At 35.2% G+C, this 22,687-nt stretch overlaps 2 protein-coding genes across 3 annotated transcripts; one reads left to right on the top strand and one right to left on the bottom strand.

Moving 5' to 3' along the window:
* The first annotated feature begins 362 nt into the window (after positions 1-362).
* Positions 363-8,621, top strand: LOC120274782 (FH protein interacting protein FIP2). Of its 2 annotated transcripts, none has more exons than XM_039281319.1 (11): positions 363-490; positions 1,223-1,332; positions 1,804-1,938; positions 2,449-2,604; positions 4,802-4,885; positions 5,160-5,202; positions 5,616-5,669; positions 6,530-6,588; positions 6,740-6,799; positions 7,142-7,222; positions 8,273-8,621. In XM_039281319.1, the coding sequence occupies exons 1-11, from the start codon at positions 442-444 to the stop codon at positions 8,324-8,326; spliced, it is 885 nt and encodes a 294-aa protein (XP_039137253.1). In that variant the 5' UTR covers positions 363-441; the 3' UTR covers positions 8,327-8,621. The 2 variants fall into 2 exon arrangements, with proteins under 2 accessions (XP_039137253.1, XP_039137252.1); XM_039281318.1 differs by having other exon boundaries at positions 5,160-5,206; positions 5,596-5,669.
* A 1,857-nt stretch (positions 8,622-10,478) lies between these two features.
* Positions 10,479-22,346, bottom strand: LOC120274689 (DExH-box ATP-dependent RNA helicase DExH3-like). The gene is given in 20 exon segments (XM_039281217.1): positions 10,479-11,097; positions 11,381-11,491; positions 11,590-11,742; positions 12,575-12,634; positions 12,719-13,027; positions 13,586-13,734; positions 13,874-13,943; positions 14,741-14,944; positions 16,025-16,219; positions 17,082-17,330; positions 17,333-17,356; positions 17,438-17,608; positions 18,383-18,513; positions 18,639-18,798; positions 18,876-19,064; positions 20,253-20,348; positions 20,545-20,781; positions 20,942-21,029; positions 21,119-21,273; positions 22,099-22,346. Coding segments are annotated over 20 exon segments (3,450 nt in total). The 5' UTR covers positions 22,315-22,346; the 3' UTR covers positions 10,479-10,614.
* Between the last annotated feature and the right edge of the window lie 341 nt (positions 22,347-22,687).

Raw genomic sequence — 22,687 nt, 5'->3', positions numbered from 1 at the left:
ATTAAAGTTTGGACCTTGATTTTGAAATAAATCCAAAGTACAGTCATTTTTACGAAAATTTACTCATATATTATAAAATGATTGAATAATTAAGGTTTATAAATTTTCTTTTTTTTTTTTTTTAAGTTTAAGGAAGAGTTTAGTAAATTTTCGTTCATAAATTTGTATGCATTTCTACTTTAAAGAGTGTGTGTCTATATAATTACGACAGGATCCGAACCGTCGGATGGATGAAGATGGTTGATGATCGATGTGAGGGCAAGATTGGTATTTTAACAAGGGAAGGTGGGTAATATTGGCATTTTAAAAAATATGAGGGTAATATAGGAATTTGGTAAGTCTCTTGATGAATTGTCGAATTGAGAAGACGAGAGGGAGAGGTTTTACTTCTTTGTTCTCCTTCTTTGTTCGGTGGTGGGGGATCTCTTCGAAGGCTGGCAGATGGGCTCTAGTGCTCCATGGTCGTCTTCGAAGGTCCTCCTCGATATAGGTATATCGATCTTTAACCCTTCTTATTGGGTTTCTTTGTTTTCAAGGTATCTACTTGATTTGTTGGCTCTGATCGGCGGAATCTATGATTTTTTTTCCCTTTTTTTGGGATTTTTGATCTTTTCTGGAACGTAAATGGCTATGCTTTTGGTTTGATAAGTGGTTGTTGAAGTAGCAGCGTGCCTGGTGATGGCTTTGTGGAATTTAGGGCTTTTGAGATATGGATTTGTAATTCTAGGTTGTGTGGCGAGAAAAATGGTTAAATTTGTGTCTTTTTAAATCCGGGTTGATTGGAGAGTGAATTCCTGCTGTGATCTATGTGGTGATTTGGTGAATTGTGAGTTTTGGTTAGGACGGGTGGTTTTTGTTAGGGTTTGTAGTCTGCTGAAGCTTGCATTTGGTGATTGGATTTCGGTTTTGATATCTAGTTGCTCTTAATTGTGATAGTATGATTTTGATTCAATAAGATGGATGTGCTCAATGCATTGGCCAATCATTGGGATGCATCACATTTCCTGATCAAATTTCGAAGTCCCACATTGATTACCTGTTATTCTTGGGAGCTTGCCTGATAATTAAAAAACTACTTATTGAGTTTACTTGTTAAAGCTTTTTCTGTTTACATGATTCTCTATTTTATCTTTGTCATGTTGAATTCAGCATTATTCTCTAAATTACGTATCTGCATTTCTTTGTTTAGTGGCTTCTTAGAAATATTTTTTATTGCTTTTAGGCGGAAAGAGATACTCAACAACAGTTGACACACTTACTCAGCGTGAACCCCACTCAATGCTTGCGGCAATGTTCAGTGGCCGGCACACAGTGTCTGAAGACCCTGAAACAGTACTTCTACTCCTGCTTCTTTTTTCATTTGTCATTTGCAATCTACTACTTATTTGTGTTTCCATCTTCCCAAATAAAAAACCCTATTAAATCATGCCTCCTTGTGCACATTGAGCTGTAACTGCAAAGTTAAGCATATTATTCTGCTTTACGTTTTCTTCACTGTATTCTTTTCTGTCTATATGTGCTTATCAGTTAAATCAATTATTCAAGTACTCTATTGCTTGTGTTATTGAAAATAATAGGATACTAGGATGATATAGGTGTAATAAAAACTTAGAGGGCCATTATCGAAAGGGATAATATCAATCTTCAACAAGATGGTCAAATAGTGTTGGTGATGTTCTGGTAAAAGTTAAATGTAGATTGATGGTTAATTTGATATTATTTTTTTGCTCAGTTCTTGTTAGCTAAATTGCATTAAAATGTTTGAATCTTACTTTTATTTCTTATATTACTGAATTGTTGCAGGGGGTTGTATTTGTTGATAGGGATGGCAAACATTTCCGGCACATTTTGAATTGGTTGAGAGACGGAATTATTCCAATTCTCATAGAAGCAGAATATCAGGAGCTGTTGCGAGAAGCGGAATACTATCAATTACTTGTAAATCACTACCTCTCCTCTCATTTATTTCTAGTTATAAGAGGAGAATTTGGTAAAATTGCATCTGCACAGTGAGTTTTATTAGTCAGTGAATTTAATAATTTGAGTGCAGCTGCATGTGTGGCAGTCTTTAGGATTGGATAATTTCTACTTATACCTGCTTAGAGGGCATGTTTAGATTAAGTAGGAATTTACTTGATGATTGCTACTTCACACTTTAATTACGAATAAGATTAGCCTAGCTGTGGTTAATTGAAACTTGTTTGTATGTTAAACAGGCTGGTGATTATGAATTAGTAAATTAGTAAGGCCTAAATAGCTCAATTTTGCCTTATAATTTGTGCTATCTTTTTATGCCAGTATCATCTACATTGATATGTTTTGACTAAAACTGCATCTGAAATGGTCTGACTTTAATATTGAGCAAAACAAATTAGTGTTCTGCACTCTTGAGAGCTTTATATTTGGCAATCGTGGAAATATGATTAACAATCTCCCGGTGGTTGACAGGGTTTTGTTGAGCATATAAACATGCAATTGAATAGGAAAAAAGAGGAAGATGGTTCTGGGCCTGAATTGACGCGCAAAGATGTTATCAAGTGCATACAATCTGAGAGAGTCAGATTTCGCGGGGTGAACCTTTCTGGTCTTAATTTGTCTAAACTTGTAAGTTCTCAAGAATGCGGAGTTCAAGCCTTTACTTCACATTCTATGGGCTTGCTGAACAAGATAGTTTTACTTAGAGCTTTCAAACAAGCCAAGCCATTCATGAATTTCTTGAGTTATGGATTGGGTTTTGTTGCTTACTCAAGCTCTTTTGGATAATAAATGAGGCAAGCTTGAATGAAGATTTTACACTCATAAATAAGCTAATTAGCCGAGCATGAACAAACATGGGTTTCCTGAATAACACTCAATAACATATGCATATACTTGTAGGTCTAATATTAGTATTGGTGTATGCTATTTGTTTGATTATAAATTTTATTTTAGCAAGGGGTTGAATATAGTATTTTAGCTGATTGGAAGGAACTTGATTATAAATATTATTTTCAATAGAGGGCTCTATAGAATTTTCCCAAATTCATTATCCTTCTGACTTCAAACATAACCCAAGTCTTTATGCATGATTATTCTTGTCAGCATCACCTTTTGATCATTCTTCCTATGTTCTAGAATTATCTGTAAAAAAGATGAATTGCCTGGGTTTGCAAACGCCTGCTTCTTGCAGCAATGTGACTCTGGCTTAACAAGCAAGAATGACATTGTTTGTTTTTATTACTTTGGAATAGGTTACAAATCATTACAACTCCTAGGTTTGATTTTTATTTTTATCTAGTTTTATTTATTTTGTTTCATTTTGTTGAGTGTGCCAGACTGATGGGAATCAAAGATAAATCTTTATCAGCCAGGCCTAACACAGACTTACTCTTGCTTTGTGCATAGTACAGATTGCAATTTGTTTCTATCGAACAAGAATCTCTGTTGTTATAGACTTATAGTAATCATGAGCTCACCCTGCTCCTGGTGTCGGTTAGGACTTAATAGTTAATAATCATCTGGTCTTCTGTGTCGATGTTAAAGTTCTTGACTTTTTGGAGAAGTTTTGTCAGTACAGCTACCGCCTTTTCAGTTGTAGGATGGGTTGTTATCTAGTATTATTATGACAAAAAAAGCTCGTATGGCTAACATGAGGTAATTTATATGGGAGTATGCTTTCATCTTTTCAAGTATTTGGTTATTTGATGAATTTTTTGTGTGGCGACCAACAAAACACATATGACTTAAACCAGATCTTGGACAGTGTAATTAAAAGCGCTAGGCGCTCTTAAGGTGCTAAGACATTTTATTGCCTGAGGCGAGAGGCGCCATAAAAGGCGCTCGCCCGAACGAAGTAAAGTGCTAGTTAATATATATATATATAATTTTTAGAATAATTAAAGTCACATGCTTCCATTAAAACACCAATCTTGTTCCATCTTCATCTTTTTTTCTTTTTTTTTTGTTGTATGTTGTCCTTTTTTTTAGACTTTTATGGCAAGTGCTAATCTTGCCACCTCTTCAATTAGCTCTAATTGATTAGTTAATTCCTTAATTTAATCATTAGTTTTTAAAAAATAGCAATTATGCATTTAAATCTCCTAATTTTTCTCCTCTAAATTTATTTCCTTACTTATTAATAAGCGTGCCTTTTTAAAACCACCTAATTTTTCTCCCCTAAATTTATTTCATACTTTTTTTTAGTAAATGTGCCTTTTTAAAATTCCAATAAACACTAATTGAAAGCATTAAATAAAAGGTCTATACCAAGAAAAATAAGACAGGCGTGCCTTTTTAATGCCTGGTGCCCGGCAAAAAGTGCTCGCCTCATTGAAGGCGCCTCGCCCAAAGGGTGTTGAGGCGCTAGGGCCTCGCCTCTCCTGAGCGCCTAGGCGATCGCCTTTCTCGCTTTTAATAACACTGATCTTGAGTAATAATTTCATGTCTCTGTGCACAAAAAGATAGTCATGCGTTTATAAATTTGACATTTTTATAGAGTGCATGTAGATATGATCAAGGTTATATATTTTTCTTTTGCTTGGAATAATATTTCACATGTTTTACCTTTGCTTGTGTACTTGGATGATTCAGGAGTTGGAAAAGTTAATCCAGCAAACACCTTAACTTTTTCCTTCCTGCTCTATATTGAGTAATTAGTGAAAATGTTATTAAACCTTTTCTGGTTTTCTATATAAATGCTCAAAACTTTGATGATAACAGTTAAAGTTTACTTTTCTTATTGAGCTTGTATGCTCAACATGATTGTGTTAGTGGGCAATTGCATGATCTATTCATTATATTGCATGATATATTCATTATGCAGGATCTTTCATTTGTCGACTTCAGTTATGCGTGTATCCAGAAAACCTGCTTTAGAGGGGCTAATCTCCAGAAAGCCAAGTTTGGGGTATGTTGTGTTTATGATTATTTTAGTGAGTGGTTGGTTTCCCATTTCATTATCAATGACTTGTCATTGCTTCCAAACTTAATGTAGAGCGTCACATTCCTTCACTGTTTACATGGCCATGGGGAAATGTTAAATTTTGTTCCATAAATATCAGCACAATTTTCTTCCAACAAATTTTGTTAAATTTCATCATCTGAACTGTCTGGCCCTTGTGTAGCATGCTGTTTTTTCCAACTTGTTATTTCAGTGACTGCAATTTATTTGTGTTTTTCAGAATGTTGAAGGACATGGATCTGATTTTCAAGATGCGTATTTGCGTGAGTAAGAAGCTTTTTTTGATAGATGGTTTATGTATAGTTTTTTTTTCCTTTCAAAATGATGTTTTTTTTTATATATATAATGAGATGCCAGAAAAAATGCAATTGTTTTAAATGGCAAACTAGTTATTGATCATTTTGATTTGGATAGTTCTACTATTTTCAATGCTTCATGCGTCCAAATTCATGGAAAGTTGCTTCATGTCATCCAAGATGAAAATTTGTTTAAGGCTGTGAATCTGTAAGGAAGCACTTGAAAATTCTGAAGAAAATCAGAGCATTCATAGTGCAAGTTGTTTCAGTGGAAGATGTCTCATTTGTTTCTTTATTGTCCTGGCATTTCTTCTCTAATCACTTATTTGAGTCTGACATCTTTTAATCCTCCTGTTACAGATGTGAATTTATCGGTGCAGATCTCTCTGGAGCTATACTTGATCGAGCTAATCTTCAAAGTGCAAATCTGCAAGGTGATTATTGCGCTTTTAACCTGAGTATTCTGTTTTTATGGTGTTCAACCTGTTTGTGAAAGAAAGTGGCTTCTTACTGGTGCTTCAGGGGAAAGTTCTCACAACATCTGAAAAAAAGCGCATGTTTAATATTCTGACTAGCATGCCCTTAAGAAAATGTAATTCCAACCCTGATCCCTTCAATCCATACTAACCTGCACGCCTCCTCCCATCTTTTCCATTGATCCCCTTGGACCCTTTCTTGTTTCTCGCCTCAGATCTTTGTCTATGTGCGTCTTAGTCACCAGAGAAAGGCAATGACATACTTTAAACTTTTGATCTGGACTTTTTAATTTGTTGAATCCATGATGGATCATTAATTTCATTGTGGCTTGCATTCAACTTGCTTTAGGTTTCAATCTATAGAACCTTCGGTCTTTGGGGAGTAAAAGGCACACCTCTTCTTTAGAGGTGATTAGTAGCCATACTTTGTTGTTTTGTTTAATTTGATAAATTTATGATAAATCTCTTTTTACATGTCCTTTTTGGTGCATTTACATAAAAAAAAAGGGTCTGTCTTTTTTGCATCCAAACAACTTTTACAACTCAAAATGTGCTTCTCAAGAACCGCACCCAAACATTTGGGGAAAACAGTTTTGAAAAATAGAGTTTTTTTGAGATGCCAATCCAAATGGACCTACATTCTCCCCTTTTACTTTTTCCTGTATCTGGACCATTAGCTGGCTATTTCATGATGAAAGAAAGACAATTATGTAGATATCTTCACTGTGGAGGTAATTTAAAGTAATTCCTTGAATTTGTGTGACTTACCAACACTTTTTGGTTCATTAGTGGTGGACTTATATTTCATAATCCTGCAGATGCATGCTTGATTGGTGGTAGCTTATGTGAGGCAGATCTACGGACAGCTCATTTGCAGGTTTTTTTTTTTCATTATTTGGATTTTTACTGTTTTTCTCCATTACATCCAATGGCACCTTTAGCTTCTGCATCGTCTGGTTGTTCAGAAACAGATTTTCATCTCTTTACCATTTTAGCTACTGAATAAACATTTCTCATTAATTTTTCAGAATGCGAAGCTTTCTGATACTAATCTAGAAGGTGCTAACTTGGAAGGAGCCAATCTTAAGGTAATCATATTTTCTTACTGTTATAAACCACTTTTTTTTGTGACATCAAGAGCTTGAATAAGATATCAGTTGATCCTATTTTGCGGGCATACCTAATTGTTTCCAATTTTCATCTCGTCGATCCTTGACCAAACCCTAGGTAAGTGTTGTTCTTTAAAAAAAAAACATTAAAAAAAACAGCTGTTGAATATAACGACTGAGAAAAGTTAATTTAAACACTAAAAATAGCACGAATTTTTATGCTTTTAGTTCTTTATGAGCAAATTTGAACAATTGTTGTCTTTTGCTCTTTCCAATTTAGTTTCCTGAGACTTAAGATGATATACCTTCTATGGCATGCAGGGTGCGAAGCTAGGTGGTGCAAATTTGAACAGGGCAAATCTTCAGCGGGCTTATTTGAGAGATGTTGATCTCCGAGATACGGTATGATACATAGCTTCTTGGGATGATTGGCACCATCAATAACTCATTGTTTGTGTTATGTTTCTCAAATATGCAATTGACTTGTGATATAATAATAGTTGAGTTCATAGAAGCATAAATTTACTTATATATCGATGGGGGACCAATTTATCACATCGGTAAAAGCTTGTAAAAAAAAAAAACTGGATTTTTTTTATTTGTGTAGGCTGTCAAATGATTTAATTGAAATGATAACTAACACTTAAGGCTATGGCATGCAAGTTTACCAATGTTTACAGCCTGACACAGTTTTTCAGTGCTTCCTGGTCTTGGCCCTCATTGCCTGTGTAGAACAAGAATGGTTTAGCCATTTTACTCCTGTTTTCCAGGTTTTCTATTAACATTAAAGAGGATACCAGTCTGATGCCAATGTTGAAGATCATGATGCTTTGGAAATGGCCTTTTTCGCCCCAGGATGGGAGCAATAACATGTTTATGTGATATGTTGTATCTGAGGCAAAACACCCTAAGAAAAACTACAACCTAGCATAGGAAATTGTTGGCTTTTTATTCTTTTAAACGGGAGATGTGCTTTCCATGATCACTTAGTTGTGCATACCTGATGTTAGAGGGCCTTCTACACTCATATTCATGTTCCTCTCATCTTTTGTGAGCACTTACCCAAGCCATACTGTGTCTTGATGTCCTTTCTTTTCTGTGAATGTATGTTGAAACTTGAGTGTGATCCCCATAGCCAAAATTCAAAAAATGTATATATATATATATAGGGATATTGCTCTGCAGATTTCTGGATTGCTATTTCTATTTACAAGCAATCTATAAATGCAAGACCTTGGTTCCCGTTCAGTGTTCTTAATCTCTGACATGTTCTTGTTATATATCACTATCCAAACCTCCTTACCTAGGTGATTCTGCATATACTTGAACAAGGTCTAATTTTTACATTAAACAGCCATTTGAATTTTGTCTTTCTACCTGTCCTATTATGTTCTTGGCAAATATTTCCTTGTTTCACTCTTGTTGACTTGTGCAATTTGTCCTGCAATGCAGCAAAGGGAGGGCGTGAGGCTTAATGGTGCAAATCTCCTCGGAGCTATAAGGTGATTATTTCCCTGTCGTTGTGCATAACTCTTTCAGTGGAATCGCCCGGGCCAAGCTGCATATGCGTGGGAAGGGCACAATGTGTTATGTACAGGTTTGATTGAGATGAGATGTTGTTGATCATGATCCACAACACTGTTTATCTTCCTTGTTTCACTATGTCCATATTTGTGTCTATATATAATGCCATGATTTCCTAGGAGACATAACTTCTTGTGTAGTTTGTTAAACTCAACTCAACTCAACTCGCATCTAGTGGTTATATTGGAATTTATTTAAACCTCTTCTTGTGTTTCAATCATATGGTCCAATTTTCTTCTGTTTTAATTTTTATTTCTAATTTCTTTTGTTTGTTTATTTGGTATTTATTTTGAGGTTGAAAGCTGCAAGGGGACAATAGAGTGGTAATTGTTATCCATTATATTTATATAGAATTTTGCTGAAATTGCTACTAATAATAATTATATATATATATTACCAACTTATGTGTAGCTATCAGTATGATTCCTGAATAAAATGACATATGAACCGTATAGGAACTCCTCTCATCATAGTGCTAGTGACAGTTATTATATGTGTCATTCATTACGTCCATATGCTTAGTAGGTTTTTTTTTAATACTCACCAAAGGACCTCCTTAGGAATTTTATTTTATTTTATTTTAGTCTACATTAATAAAAATTATGTGCAAAATTCTCCTCCTATTATATACTAGCTTTTACATTAAATGTCTTAATCCATCCTCAGGTATGGTACCATGGCATGCCATGAATCAAAGGGCAAATGACTTTTTGGGAGGGAGAAAACAAAAATAATATAACTTGAGATTTCATGCGACCATTTATTCTTAAAAACATCACCCCTGGTATAAATCACATGGGGGCGTTCATTTCATTGTAAGTGAGAAGAGTCGGGGACGAGGAAGTCTGGGCACTTTTTCGAGTGGGGGTAAGTGATATCACTTCTAAGACTTATGTGTTTATTTGTCAGAAAGTGATAATAGAACCGAAGGATTTAGGTGTTGAATGAAGTTTTATAAGTTCAAACAAGACTTTAAAAGTGAAAAGAAGTTAGTTTTTATAGATTGATTCACTTCCTCCCACTTCAGTAAAAAATACTGAAATGGGTTTAGTTCAAAATTTATTTCAGTCGGAAATGGGAGAAGTGCCACTTTTCCCATTTCAGCACAAATGAACATCAAAAGTGGGGAAAGTCAGACCGTTTTCTCTCACTTTTCCCTCATTTTTCTTGAAATGAGCGCCTCCTAAGTGGCATTGAAAATATATAAGAAATAACGACTTTGATAACAACATACATGAAATATGAAATATTTTCTCCAAAAAGGGTGCCTTCATTCATGCCTCTTTCATGGATCTCATTGACCAAAACATGCGTTATACTATTAGCAAACAAGACTAAAAAGCGCAATGATAAAGAATTTTTGAAACAGAATGAGTAACCATCTAATAAAGTGAATAACCTCATGCATGGTTACAAATTGATGGCGTCTGATTATTGCAAAGTTTTTTTTTTTTGGGACAAAAAGAATAGACAGTCCGAAGGCCCTATTAAACCGTCAAGGGCGTGCACAAACTTTGATGAAACAAGTAAAAGCAGAACCCGCACATATATAGGCGTTGAGATCACCCGCACACAACCACCGCTCACATCTCTCAGAAATATACCATCAGCCGAAATTCGAACTCTTATTATTTGGTGAAAAGCTCTATCGACGATTTATATACCAATAGATTATTTGGTCGTTGGTAGAATATTGCAAAGTTGAAAATTAAAATGCTATACCCTTCCTTCCAATTTCCAAAGGAGACGTATGATCCATCAACTTGAAATGTTGTGCATCTTGCTGCTTTATTTGCTGCGAGAGCATCGATGTTGCCATTATTTCCATATATCAGATTACTGTCCATTTACATTCGTAACAATTTTTTATCATTACCAATATTTTAAAATACATGCTCCCAAACAAAAATAATAATAATAATAATAATAATAATAATAATAATAATAATAATAATAATAACAATAATAAATTACCAATATATATATATATATTGAACAATAAGCTAACAGACACGTATATTTTAGCACCAAAGGAGCCAACCAGAAAAAGGCCTGCCTAACAATGGCACATAGTGAATGGCTAGCAGCAAATCAAAGCAAAGTAGCTGGTGCAGTCCACTGTCTTGCATGTCAAGTCGCATACTAATCCGTGATTCAGCCCTTGAACATGCAAAGCATCTATTCAAAATCAAAATCAAAATCAAAATCAATCATGTGCGCCTCCTTGACCTCCTCTTGTTAAGAAGTTTCAACATGTTATCAGTGATGTCAAGAGGGGAATCATCATCCTCATTCTGGTGGCTGTTATCAGATGTGTGTGTTAACCATGCTAATGCCTCAATGGCAGCATCCCTCTCTGCAAGTTGTTTGTTTTTCTTCGGCTTCCCCACAAACTGCATCCCTTTAAATTCAACTATTGCCCTGAACTCATTGGTCTTCAGGTGCTTTGTCTTGTACTTCGGAGGGGTGTGTCCGGCCCTCATCAGCAGAGTCTGCAGCAGGCTCTTGGGGTTCATCCCATCCTTCAGGAACTTGTGCTTGTTGTCATTCTCATTGGTGCTGCTAGTCCTGCCACGTTTTGTTTCCCGGCCAAATACAAACCTCCCTTCACATAGGTCTCCGGCAACTAGCTCTTGCATGGCCAGCATCAGGTATTTCCCTTCTTTGTGGATATCGAAGCTGGGTTCTTCAAGCTGCACACAGATGAGGGTATCCATCAGTCAATATAACACAGAAAATTTCATAACTATTGCCAAGATAATAATGTTGAAGATTGAGCATGTAGACACAAATCCTTTCAAGTTCAAGATTGTCATGTTTTTATCCAGCTCATGTAGATGGATTTGTAACAATTGATGAATAGAAGGTAAATAACACATGGGAGGAAAACCAAATCGGAGTCTTTCAGACTCAAATTTCTATTTAACTTGTTTATATTTGATGGCAGAGTCATCCCATTTGAAGACAGGAAAATACCTTCCTCTGGAGAAGTCTATCGAGCTCTATCCTCAAGTTCCAAAAGCATTCTGCTAAACCAGGATCCATGAAAAAGTCAAGATAGCCATCCAACATCTTCAAGTGTCCAGCCTAAATGCAATTGTTACAAAGTAAATCGACAATCTAATGAGAGCCCAACTCATGGCACAAATAACTAAAAGAGAAGGTATCACCCATTAAGAACTTACCATCTCTCCTTTACAAAGTGACCCACCGAAAAGGATCAATATGGAATCAGACACACCAGTTGAATCACGAATAAAGACTGTATTGACCTTAACTTTCTCACCAAAGACAAGCCATGGGTATGGAATAGTCTGGTACCGTGCATTCACAGAGTTCTGTAGTAGATGCATATCAAGCACAAAATATTATTGTTTCAGTCTATCAGCAATATGCCAATTATATCAGTTTACATAAGTCTGTCAAAAATATTAATTCATATCATACCATAGAGATTATGAACATGATGCTCTATATAGCATGTGGGAACATATGCGCACTCTAAAGAAGCTATGAAGAGTAATGAAGATACACGCATCAAATAAACATGCATGCAACTTTTTTCAGTAATAAAACAAGTCATGAGAGACTAAGCAGCTTCAAATCACTAAAGATAGTCAGGAATGATGGTGATACACAATGAATATAGTGAACAGCATCCTGTCAGCTTTTAAAAGCACAAATAAGCAATCTTGGCTTTCTTACTAATGCCGCATTGAGACAAATTAGACATTCAAGTATTCAACTACATCCAGCAATTAAGAAATCAAAAAGCATCTTTCCATGATTCCCTGCCACATTTACTCAGTTATGCGATTAGGGCATAATTTGCTTGGCAGATGCTACAAAATACAACTCCCATGAGGTTTTAGCCAAAAATAGTTTGGTTAAGTTCAAGGAAAAGAGAAGACATAGATCAAAGGTGTCAATACAAAGAATAGGAAATGAGTGTTCCTACAACTCCCTTAAATCTTCAATGAAGAAAATCTGAATGTTATCTTGATCCTCAGCATACCAAGAACCTAAAGACAAGCATCTCTTGTTGGAAGGAAAAAAAAAAGAAGAATACTATAACTTGATTTTAACACAACCATCTATCCTTAAAAACATAAGCCTAGCATAAACATAAGAATTGCTGAAGAAAAGTAGCCCAACTAGCTTCTAACTTACTGCATATAGTAGCACTTGGCCATCATCCATTGTCTTGAACGACATTGATTTCTCCCTGTGCTGTAGGAAGAATTATTTAAAGTCACTAACCTAGAATAGAAGGCACACATTAGAAAAATGGCATCCATGAGAAACAGAACTAACCACAACAGATGTTATCCCAGGAAAGAGACCAGAACAGATAATTGCACGGACCAATGACTGATTGCAGCTCAAACTATTATTAATGGCCATGTCAGCATTTAATAAGCCAGCATCTTTCAAGATAAAGTGAAATTGCTTCCTGAGAGAATTAATGGCCTGAAGAGTTTGCGCTGAAAGGAAATTTCTCCAGCAGTACTCATAAGCAGAGCCTTCTCTCTCTGCATCTTTCCAGCCCTCAAACGCACGAACAAGAGCCATATGATCACTATAGTCTTTCGCAGAAAATCTTGATTTTGCTGTTCCTGCTAACTGAGAGAGAGAGAGAGAGAGAGAGAGAGAGCTGATTAACAACCTACTGAAGCACTACTTATCTTCACCTTATTTTAAACAAGATTGCATGGAGAATTAAAAAGTCTCCAATTGCAACAAACATTACAAAAGCCAAAAGTGAACATATATCAAGTGTGCAATGCCTATGCTCAAACAGGAACCATAATAATTAACAATAAAAAATAAAAGATGGCTACATAAAAGTAGGAATTATAATAAGCCTAAGAAGTTCAACTAAAACAACAACAAGCCGTTAGTCCCAACAATTAAAGTTGGCTACATGAATCCTTCCCTTCCACGTATGAAGTTCAACTAATTTCGAGAAAAAAAGTAATATTTTGTCAGAGATAGCTGTAAGAAAATAAATTTACTTAGCTTAACCCAACATGTGGTGGCTCAGATAAAGCAAATGATAATGCACAGGGACACTAACATGTAGGTTTTCAGCTGGGTTCACTCCTTACATGTTAAATTCACAATGTACATAAAAAGGATGAAATGATCATGGACATGTAACTACTAATTGCATGCACTTACATCCTTCTTATCTTGGGGTAAGAGAAAAGGATCTCGAACACTTAAGCCAGACACAACTGTAAGAATTGGATCAAGACAATGAAAGATAGCACCCATGACAAGCATCTTCCCCAGCTTTGGATCAACTGGAAGCACAGAAAGGAAGCGCCCTGTAGAATCCAAAGAAACCAAATAATTTGTGTAAGATACAATACACCATTAGACAGGCTGAAATCAAGCATCATCTTAATACACAATAAAACCTGCATCTAGCATCTATTATGCAGGTGATGGATTGAGAAACTATACCAAGATTAGTAAGGTTTTCCTTATCATCTAATGCCCTGATCATCTTTAGGAGCTCAACTGCATTATGGACCTAGCACATTCAAGAGTTCAACTCAATAAGTAAGACATACTCAAAAATAAAGAAATAAAGAAGTGGTCAAGAGAATGCTTTAATGCAAGAAAAGAGAAAAAAAAAAAAAAAATTATACATGACATCCAAATATTTATCCATCAAGCCTAACTCCTGCAGTCCTTTGTTATTAACCAGTAAAACCCAATCCAAACTTTAAAAATATTGATAATGAGGACAAGAACATGCTTTTCAAAAAGAGCGGCAAGTAAAACAAATAGTAGGATGTATTATTGACGTTCATAGCCAGAAGCAGGAAGATTCACCACAGCAAAAATGGCATTAAACACAGGATCAAAATCGATCAGGATGATGGCTTGGGAACAGATTTTATTATATAAATCTAATTCCTCTCCTAACTTTTACCGAGCATACTTTCAGGTACTTCAACTTCAACCAAAATTTAATGCCCAGATTCAAGTAGTGCAGTATCAAAAAATAGGTGTCAGCATAAAACAAACAACCACACCCACACCCACACCCACACACACACACACACTGGAATGTTGCCCAAACAAAATCAACTCTAAACACAATTGTTACATGACTATGGAAACATTGTGAGAAGAATAAAGTCAGGAAGATTATTAGTATATATGAAATGACACCAAATGCATTCCTTATATTTTGTAGGTGAAGAGCCACAGGCCACCATATTGCTTGCAACATTAGATAAGAGGCAGAAAATACAAAGAGCAAGTAATTTGACAGTGGCTCTGAACAGCAAGTTGATTAATTGTATAAATTTGATTACTTACAGCACGTGGTTCTGGAGGTTGTAATGCAGCCGACAAAAACTCTCCAATGGTGCCAAGTTGCAAGCTTTTTATTTGCAAACATAAAGAGTTCAAAGGAGTTCTCAGAAGCTCAGGAAGCTGGTATTCTGCAAATGCATCATATACACATTTCGGGTAGAGATGATAACACTCTCCAGGTTGGACACGACCAGCCCTGCCTCTTCTCTACAAATGGTAGGTAGCAGCAGGAAAATAATAAAACCATTAAAAAAAAAAAAAAAAAAAAAAAAACAGTTGCTAAAATTAGATGTGGTTTAAATGTCAAGTCTTTAGGAGGGAAATACACTTCATACATCTGCACACTGCATTTAGGGTTGACCTGTTTGCATGATAGACCTACAGTGCAATGGCAGTCATTTGAATTTCACATTATAATATAAGCAGGGAACAAATCAATCTCACAAATATTGGCTTGTTATGAAAATGTGCATGTAAGAGATCCCCTTCCAAACATAAACCGCATTTTCAGCAATTTGTGCATGTGTGATACTGTTTTAAAGTATTATAAATGGGTGATAATTAGTATGTTTTCATAGTTACAAAAATTTGCCCTTCATTTATATTTTTTTTAAAAGCTATCAGATAATTTCACATGTTTACATTTGTTGAACTTTAACATTTTTAGAATACAAAATGACTGAGCCGTGAAATAGACAAGGGCCAGTTTTGCTTGGAATTTAGTCAGGCCAAACCATGTTTAAGACTGGCCCAGCACCCAAACCCCAATACTTAACCAACTCAGGCTAGCCTAGTCTAACATAAAGCAAACGTCAAATTTGGGATTAGCTAGTCCAAAAACTGTCACACACTTATAAAACATTGGCACAAGAATAGGGTTACTTCGGTCACAACTTACACTAACATGTCCCCTTGATGATCAACATTAATCCCTACAGTTAAAAACCAACTAAGCTTAGAGCCAACAAGCCCAAGAGAACAAGTGACCAAAATGATTTGCACAAGGACCTTGATTTTTGAACTAAAAATGAAGTTAAAACCACACTAAAATAACAAGTAGATATGAAGCTATGAACAAGCAAGGAAGCAAACAATTAACAAATGCAAGGGACAACAATCAACATATTATGTTTTGAGGACATGTGGTTAGCTTGCATATATATTGAATAGCATGGCATGGATCTCATTTAACTATGTTTCAAAAGGTGGCATTGCCAAAATTATACAAAAGTGTAAATTCACATGTCTGCGAAAAAGCAATAAAATGGAAGAAAAGGTAAAACTTACTTGCCGTGCAGACGCTTTTGAAATCCAAGATGGAAGCAGGCAAGGTGTATTATTCAGAGCATCATACGTGGTCTCCTTAGCTTTTCCGCAATCAACCACAAAAACGATATCATTGATTGTGATGCTTGCCTCAGCCATGTTTGTAGCAAGGACTATTTTCCGTACATTAGGTGGTGGCTTCTCAAAAATTAATTTCTGCAACCAAAATCAGACAAGTTGGTAGTAATTCAAAATAATGGCATAGATAATAAATCTCACTTAGTAAAAATATCATGCAAAAAAGAAAAAGAAAAAAGAAACCTAAATTTGTTCTACGCCAACAAAATTCTTCAAAGCCAGATGTTACAATATCGACCCTGTTATAATTTGCATGGTAACACAGTGCTTTTCACAAGCAATTGAGATAGAAGTAGCATATAAATACCTACAAATATGCAATACCTCAAGAGAAAAATTATACCACATTGTCTGCATTGAATAACATTGTTAAAATGAAGGAGCAACATCTAACTAAGCATCCAAAACCAGTTTCCCATCTTCCATACTACCAATTCACAGAGCATTAGAAGCATGATTAGAGCGTTTAATTTTAGAGTCTATACTTGACAAGCCCATAATGAATTTAACATCTAGACAAAAAAGTTGGGGACCTCATCAACCACAAAGATAAGGCGGCTATTTCCTTTTCAAGGAAAAGAAAGTTGCAGTTGTCATTGGAGAAATATGCCAAAGTTAAGTGGATTTTACTATATTAATCAAATATTCGTGCTAAACTTAGACAACTGGAAAGATCAGGTCCTAGATATGGCTGCTGTCTACCAGCACCCAAAATGTTATCTAGAATAGATATCAAGTTGGTCCTAGATAGATGACTATTTTGCAGTTGGCATCTTCTTCTGGTTTAACTTCACAATGCAGACAAAGACATCCACGCATCATTAAGACATCACTGACACAGACTTGGCCCAAAACGAGCTAAATATTATCAGGCAAAATTGACAGCTTCAAGCAAAACAGATGAAAAGAAATTAAGGGGGAAAATGAAAACAAACATTACCTGCTCTGACGTAGCCATAGAGCCATGACATGTGAGCAACAAAACCCTATTAGGATCTCCTAAGAGAGGATGTGCCTTAAGCTGATCCCTCAAGCAATTTATGTCATCCCAGCCAGTCATAAAAACTAGCACAGCACCCGGTTGTTCCTTCCTACATATGTGACATAAAACAGCTTCAATAAGATTAAATCCTATGCAGTCAGGTGACCAAGAAGCCAAAGAATCACGTGCTCTGGAACTGTAGCTTTTCAAAAACTAGACATTTTAAGAGCATCCTGTCCAGAAATAAAAACAAAATTATAAAAAACCAATAAACATAAAACGACAGACCATAGATAACTCCAAAATTATTTTACCTCAACCAATGCAGTTATTTGATTCTTTCTCTTCCGTGGTATTAATTGCCTCTGTGTTTTCCACATCTTTTCTTGGCCATAATCATCAATTTGGTTGAACGATGTCAACTTATATCCAGTTTTCTCCAAAACATCTTCAAGAAAATGTGCCCTTACAGGGTAAGTAAATCCCTAAAGACAACGAAAAAAACATGTTATGAAACAATGGAAAAGGTAAAAAGCACCCAAAGGATACAAATGCTCCAAACATGGTTAACTAAAGAAAATTGAAGGTATAAAATCCTTTTATGCTTTCATTCTTCTACACAAGTTCAGATTTTATCTTTACATATTCAACACCAAATATTTATCTGTTAGTTCAAACTTTAAACTAAATAACTTGACAAGATTTATCAGACAATAGATAAGGTACAGAAAACTTTGATGAGATTTCATATTAAAATTCATAAATTCAGCACGAAATATTAAACCATCAATTTAAACTTTAAACTAAATAACCTGACCAGACAATATTGGCCCTAGAATCCTGCAACTAAAAAAAATGCCTGGATTTCAACAATGATACTTCAACTAGAAGCTGATTTATAGCAAATTGTGAAGTTGCCATAAACCAGTGTTTCAAGAATCAGCATGTAATTTGAATTTTGAATAATAGAACGATTTTCAAAGGTAAGATCCATGAAAAACCAGACTATGACCTTGCCATCAGAAACCACAAAATCTCATTCAGTTAAAAGCACATTCAGCAGGAAAAGTTAGTTTTATATAGCTGAATTTAATATGTCAAAAACTTCATTCAGTCTGACCATTATATCAAACCTAAAAGTCCATCCACTATCAGCTCATCACAAAAAAACATACACATAACAAACATGCATAAACAGGATAAACTGGAGTGATTGCAAATGAAAGTTACAGCATACTCTCATTTTAAGAAGAGCTTACAGGAATATGTATTGTGGGAGCCCCACCAAAATAATTTGAAAAAAGTTCCGCATTCAAGGTGGCACTCATTAATATCAACCTCAAGTCACGACGGCGTGGAAGGAGATCTTTCAACACAATTAACAAAAAGTCTGCAAAAGAATGCATAAACAGGATGAGTATATATCACTTCCTTTAAGAAGCGGCATTGAAGATAAGAACAGAACCAACAATTCGATAACAATATGAAATATGAATTATTTTCTTAAAAGAGCACCTTCATTCATGCCTCTTTCATGGATCTCATCAACAAAAACATGTGTTATACCATTCAAATTGCGATCCCCCAACAACCTTCTTAGCAAAATACCACTGGTACAGAAAAGAAGGTGTGTATTTTTTCCTTTCATTCCCTCCAATCGAACTTTATAACCAACCTAACAGAAAAGGCTAACTGTATGAAGGCAAGAAGAAAAGCCACAACAATAATGACACTGGATTAAGGAAAACTTACAGATTCACCCAAATTCTCTCCTCTTTCTGCAGATACTCTTTCAGACACAGCCATAGCAGATATTCTTCTTGGCTGCGTACATATAATATTACAGAAAGCCCCACGACCAGACTCTATTTCAGATTCTAAGACATATTGTGGAAGTTGAGTAGTTTTACCACAACCAGTCTCTCCAGAAATTACTACGACCTGTCAGGAAAATCAAATGGTTCTGCTAAATTTGCAATCAACCTGTTGGAGCAACAGTATCACTTGAATAAAGAAGGTATCTGCACATGCTTGAGTGTTGCCACAACATAAAAGAAATTTTGAGACAGTGTAACCAGCTAAAGTGAAGAAACTCATGGTTAACAAATTATAATGAAGTCCTATAGTGTCTCCTGTTCCGGGAAAGTTTGAAGGATGATATATAAACTTATGCTAAAGGTTTTGTTTGTTCTTTAAAATTATGAAACATTCTAGCTTGTTATCAATTATTAACATCAGCCACAACAGTAACTGTAGAAACACTAAAATGTTTAATGATTGTGAATCTAAAGACTCATCCATGGAAAATTCAATCCATTAAATCCAAATTCGCAAAAGAACTAAAAAATTCAACATGATTAGTAATTTTGATTAGCCAATACGCAATCATCAATACAGCTTAAATGCTCTAGACCAAATTCAATTTTCTCTGAGACATTTCCAAATATTAAAAGGCTTAATTAACCAGGAAGGAAAAATAATAGAGAACAAGAGTTGTTTATCTTAAATGTCTCCCCAGTTTTGGATGGATTACTCACAACTGAGAGTTATGCTACATACAAACACGCTATGAGAATATGATCACATTGCAAATCTATGTGTAGCGCAAGTGTGAAACCACCAAAAATAGCTTCTGCAACTCAGACTAGAACTACTACAAATGAGGACCAACCATTATACTTAGCAATCATCAATATCTGTCAACATAATTATTTAAATTTATCTTTACTCAGAGACCAGTGATATGCATCCCCCAAAATGTAAGCAATTGCCTAATATTCACACGATTACAATTGTAAGAAATGTGCTTCAGTTTAACAGGGAAATACAATTTGGCACTATTTCAAAGATTAAATTAATCAAATATATGTCTAAAAATTAGACATTTGTCATTACATCAACTCAACATAAATGTAACATCACTTTTAAGTCTGTTTATGGATCATTGACCCTATTTTACTTGCAGTGTCAAACACCCCAACAAGCAGTGGGACCTGAATATCACATCCATGTAAATGCAAGTTGTATCATCCCACTGAGTAACTTATAATTGCATAAGCTTACACTAAACACCAATAAGGTATTGCTTAACATACTGGTTAGGGAAGGATCTCAGCTCCAAAGTAAAACCTGATTCCGTGCAATCGCTGACAACAGTTTCTCCTTTTCCTTGTATGCAGGAAGAGATTTCCTAAAATTTAGCATCTTGATGCCCTCAGGAGATTCCTGTTTAAAGCAATTACCAAAACACAATGAGGCATATATACAAATAGATATTTCACAACTCGTATCTATATGCAATTATCAATTATTAGGCATTTTATCAGGATAAACACTTTTAAAAGGTCATGACTTATAATAAAACCTAAATTACAAAGCATGCAAGAAGTTTACTAATAGCAGTAAGGGGGAAATGATGAACCTGCCAGCTTCTCTGCAAGTTACGCATTCGAGAACTCTTTCTCTGAAGAATCTTTTCCATGACTAAATCATCAACAAAGAATTCCTGGTTTTCATCAGGACCCACATCTTCAACATTCTGGATTGAAGAATCAGCTCCCATATCACCTCTGCTCTTGCCAAATGTCAATTGGAATCTATCAAGGTATTCTTCCAGTAGACCCTCAACCCTCCTTTGCAAACTGAGTGGGATAACAACCTGCCCAAGAGTTGTTATAAATTTCTAATTTTTATGCTAGAAACTCTTCTTCTCAGACTCAGCAAAGCAACTACATGTTTGAACTGTATATTATAATTATTTTTTCCCCCAATATGAAACTGAATTCAAATAACTTTATTAAAAAGAAAAAAGAATCTACCTCTCTCTGTGGCCTCTTGTCATCAAGATCAGGCCTGTAATTTGGCAAAGGTACTTTGCTGGCAACTACTACCTTCCCATAAAGCTCACTATATAGAAAATGTGAATTACAAAGTGTAATCCAGTTCATATATTTCATGTATATATAAAATGGAAGGGATTGAAAGTAAAGCACTACCTGTAAAGGCCCATCCTTTTTGCTAGGTTAGAGATTTGCTCATAATCACGGCGATCCCTTTTATCTCTAGAAATTATCTCTTGTTCTTCAGTATTCCGTAAAAGCAAACTAAGTTTCCACCTCCACTCATCTATGTTGGCCACTGATGAGGATGGCTACAAGAAGATGCATGTATTTAGATCTAGATATCATTGCAGAAGTTGCATAAACTAAAAGGTATAGAAAATGTGAAACTTTACAAGAATATGGAAACACTACTTAAAGTATTATCTACCATGCAAATTTTCACTTTATTTTATTCTTGCTGGGATTTGCAAATTAACAAACACTTCAGAGAATCATCTCTGATGCTATGCTGCAATTCAGCATTTTCAGGATTTATATGCTTCTAGTAGATATACAGAGCAATTCCTTTGTCATTCCTACTCATGGTTGATCATTTAAGAGTTTTTACACTAGTAACTAATTCTCATGTCATAAGAGTGTAAAACAATTAGTTTCAGACATGTATAAGAAATACTTCATGATTCATCAAAAGCACAAATATTCACAATTTTCCCAAACACTTGCAGACTTGCAGTTTGGCTATTAAATAAAAATAAAATAAAATAAGAAAAGAAAAGAAAAGAAAAGAAAAGATGCATGTTACTACTGAACTATTATTATCATCTAAAGAGCTCAGTTTTCATTATAAGGCATTCGTCTAACACACAGCGTCTCCCTCCCACTCCGGTCAAAATCTAGACTTCATCACCATAAGCCACCTTCACCTTATGGCATCTAACAACCCACAAATTGTGATAAAACGAATAAAACCAACAACATTTCTCACAATTCATGAAGCCCATGATTTTAAAACGTACCATTTTTTTCAAAGAAATGAAAGCACAAAACGCATAAAAATCTCGGATTAATGCCCAATAGAGGCAAACAAGAAGACACAACAATTACAATTATAATATGCTGAGAAGAACGCAGACCTTCTGATCCTCGAACTCGCACTCGTACTCATCATCGGAGAACTGCTCAACGGAATAGCTGGAAAAGGCTCGCCAGCCTCCAAGAGAGACCGAGCGACGATGAAGAAAGGGAAGAAAATTAAAGCAGTAATCCTTTGTCCTCCTCACAGGTCTCCCTTTCCTCAGAAGAAGCCCTAGCCCAAACCCTAACCCTAACCCTAATCGGGGAGGCATCATGGCACGAAGCGCATGGTCCCAATCTTAAACCCTAAAACCTCACAGAGAAAGAGATGGTGGGAGAGAGAGAGAATTTATAGGGTAATACTTTTTCATATAAGTCCTTCATCTTTGTCATATTTAGATAAAAAATTTAGACAAAAGGCTCTACCATTAGCACTTTTCAAAAGATCAAATCTAGCATCCAACCTTTTGGTTCACAATATTTAGCTTTTTTTTGAATTGATGATAGATTATGATAAAAGATAATAAGTACAAGTTTTTTTTCCTTTTTTTCTTTCAAGTCTTAATTATTTAAATAAGTATAATTATTAATAATTATTTAAAGAAAATACTAATGAATAAACATTATTCATTCAAAAAATAAATAATA

Source organism: Dioscorea cayenensis, chromosome 13 (assembly GCF_009730915.1).
Source record: "Dioscorea cayenensis subsp. rotundata cultivar TDr96_F1 chromosome 13, TDr96_F1_v2_PseudoChromosome.rev07_lg8_w22 25.fasta, whole genome shotgun sequence".
NCBI lineage: Eukaryota > Viridiplantae > Streptophyta > Magnoliopsida > Dioscoreales > Dioscoreaceae > Dioscorea > Dioscorea cayenensis.
Note: the sequence above shows the minus strand (reverse complement) of the source record. Positions and strands in the feature narration are given on the sequence as shown.

What these genes read in the sequence shown, in the direction of transcription:
- LOC120274782 (XM_039281318.1), top strand. Translation starts at nt 442, where the DNA reads ATGGGCTCTAGTGCTCCATGGTCGTCTTCGAAGGTCCTCCTCGATATA. An exon ending in GTCTTAATTTGTCTAAACTT is followed by an intron (nt 2,605 to 4,801) that starts GTAAGTTCTCAA and finishes TTCATTATGCAG; the next exon opens with GATCTTTCATTTGTCGACTT. An exon ending in TCCAGAAAGCCAAGTTTGGG is followed by an intron (nt 4,886 to 5,159) that starts GTATGTTGTGTT and finishes TGTGTTTTTCAG; the next exon opens with AATGTTGAAGGACATGGATC.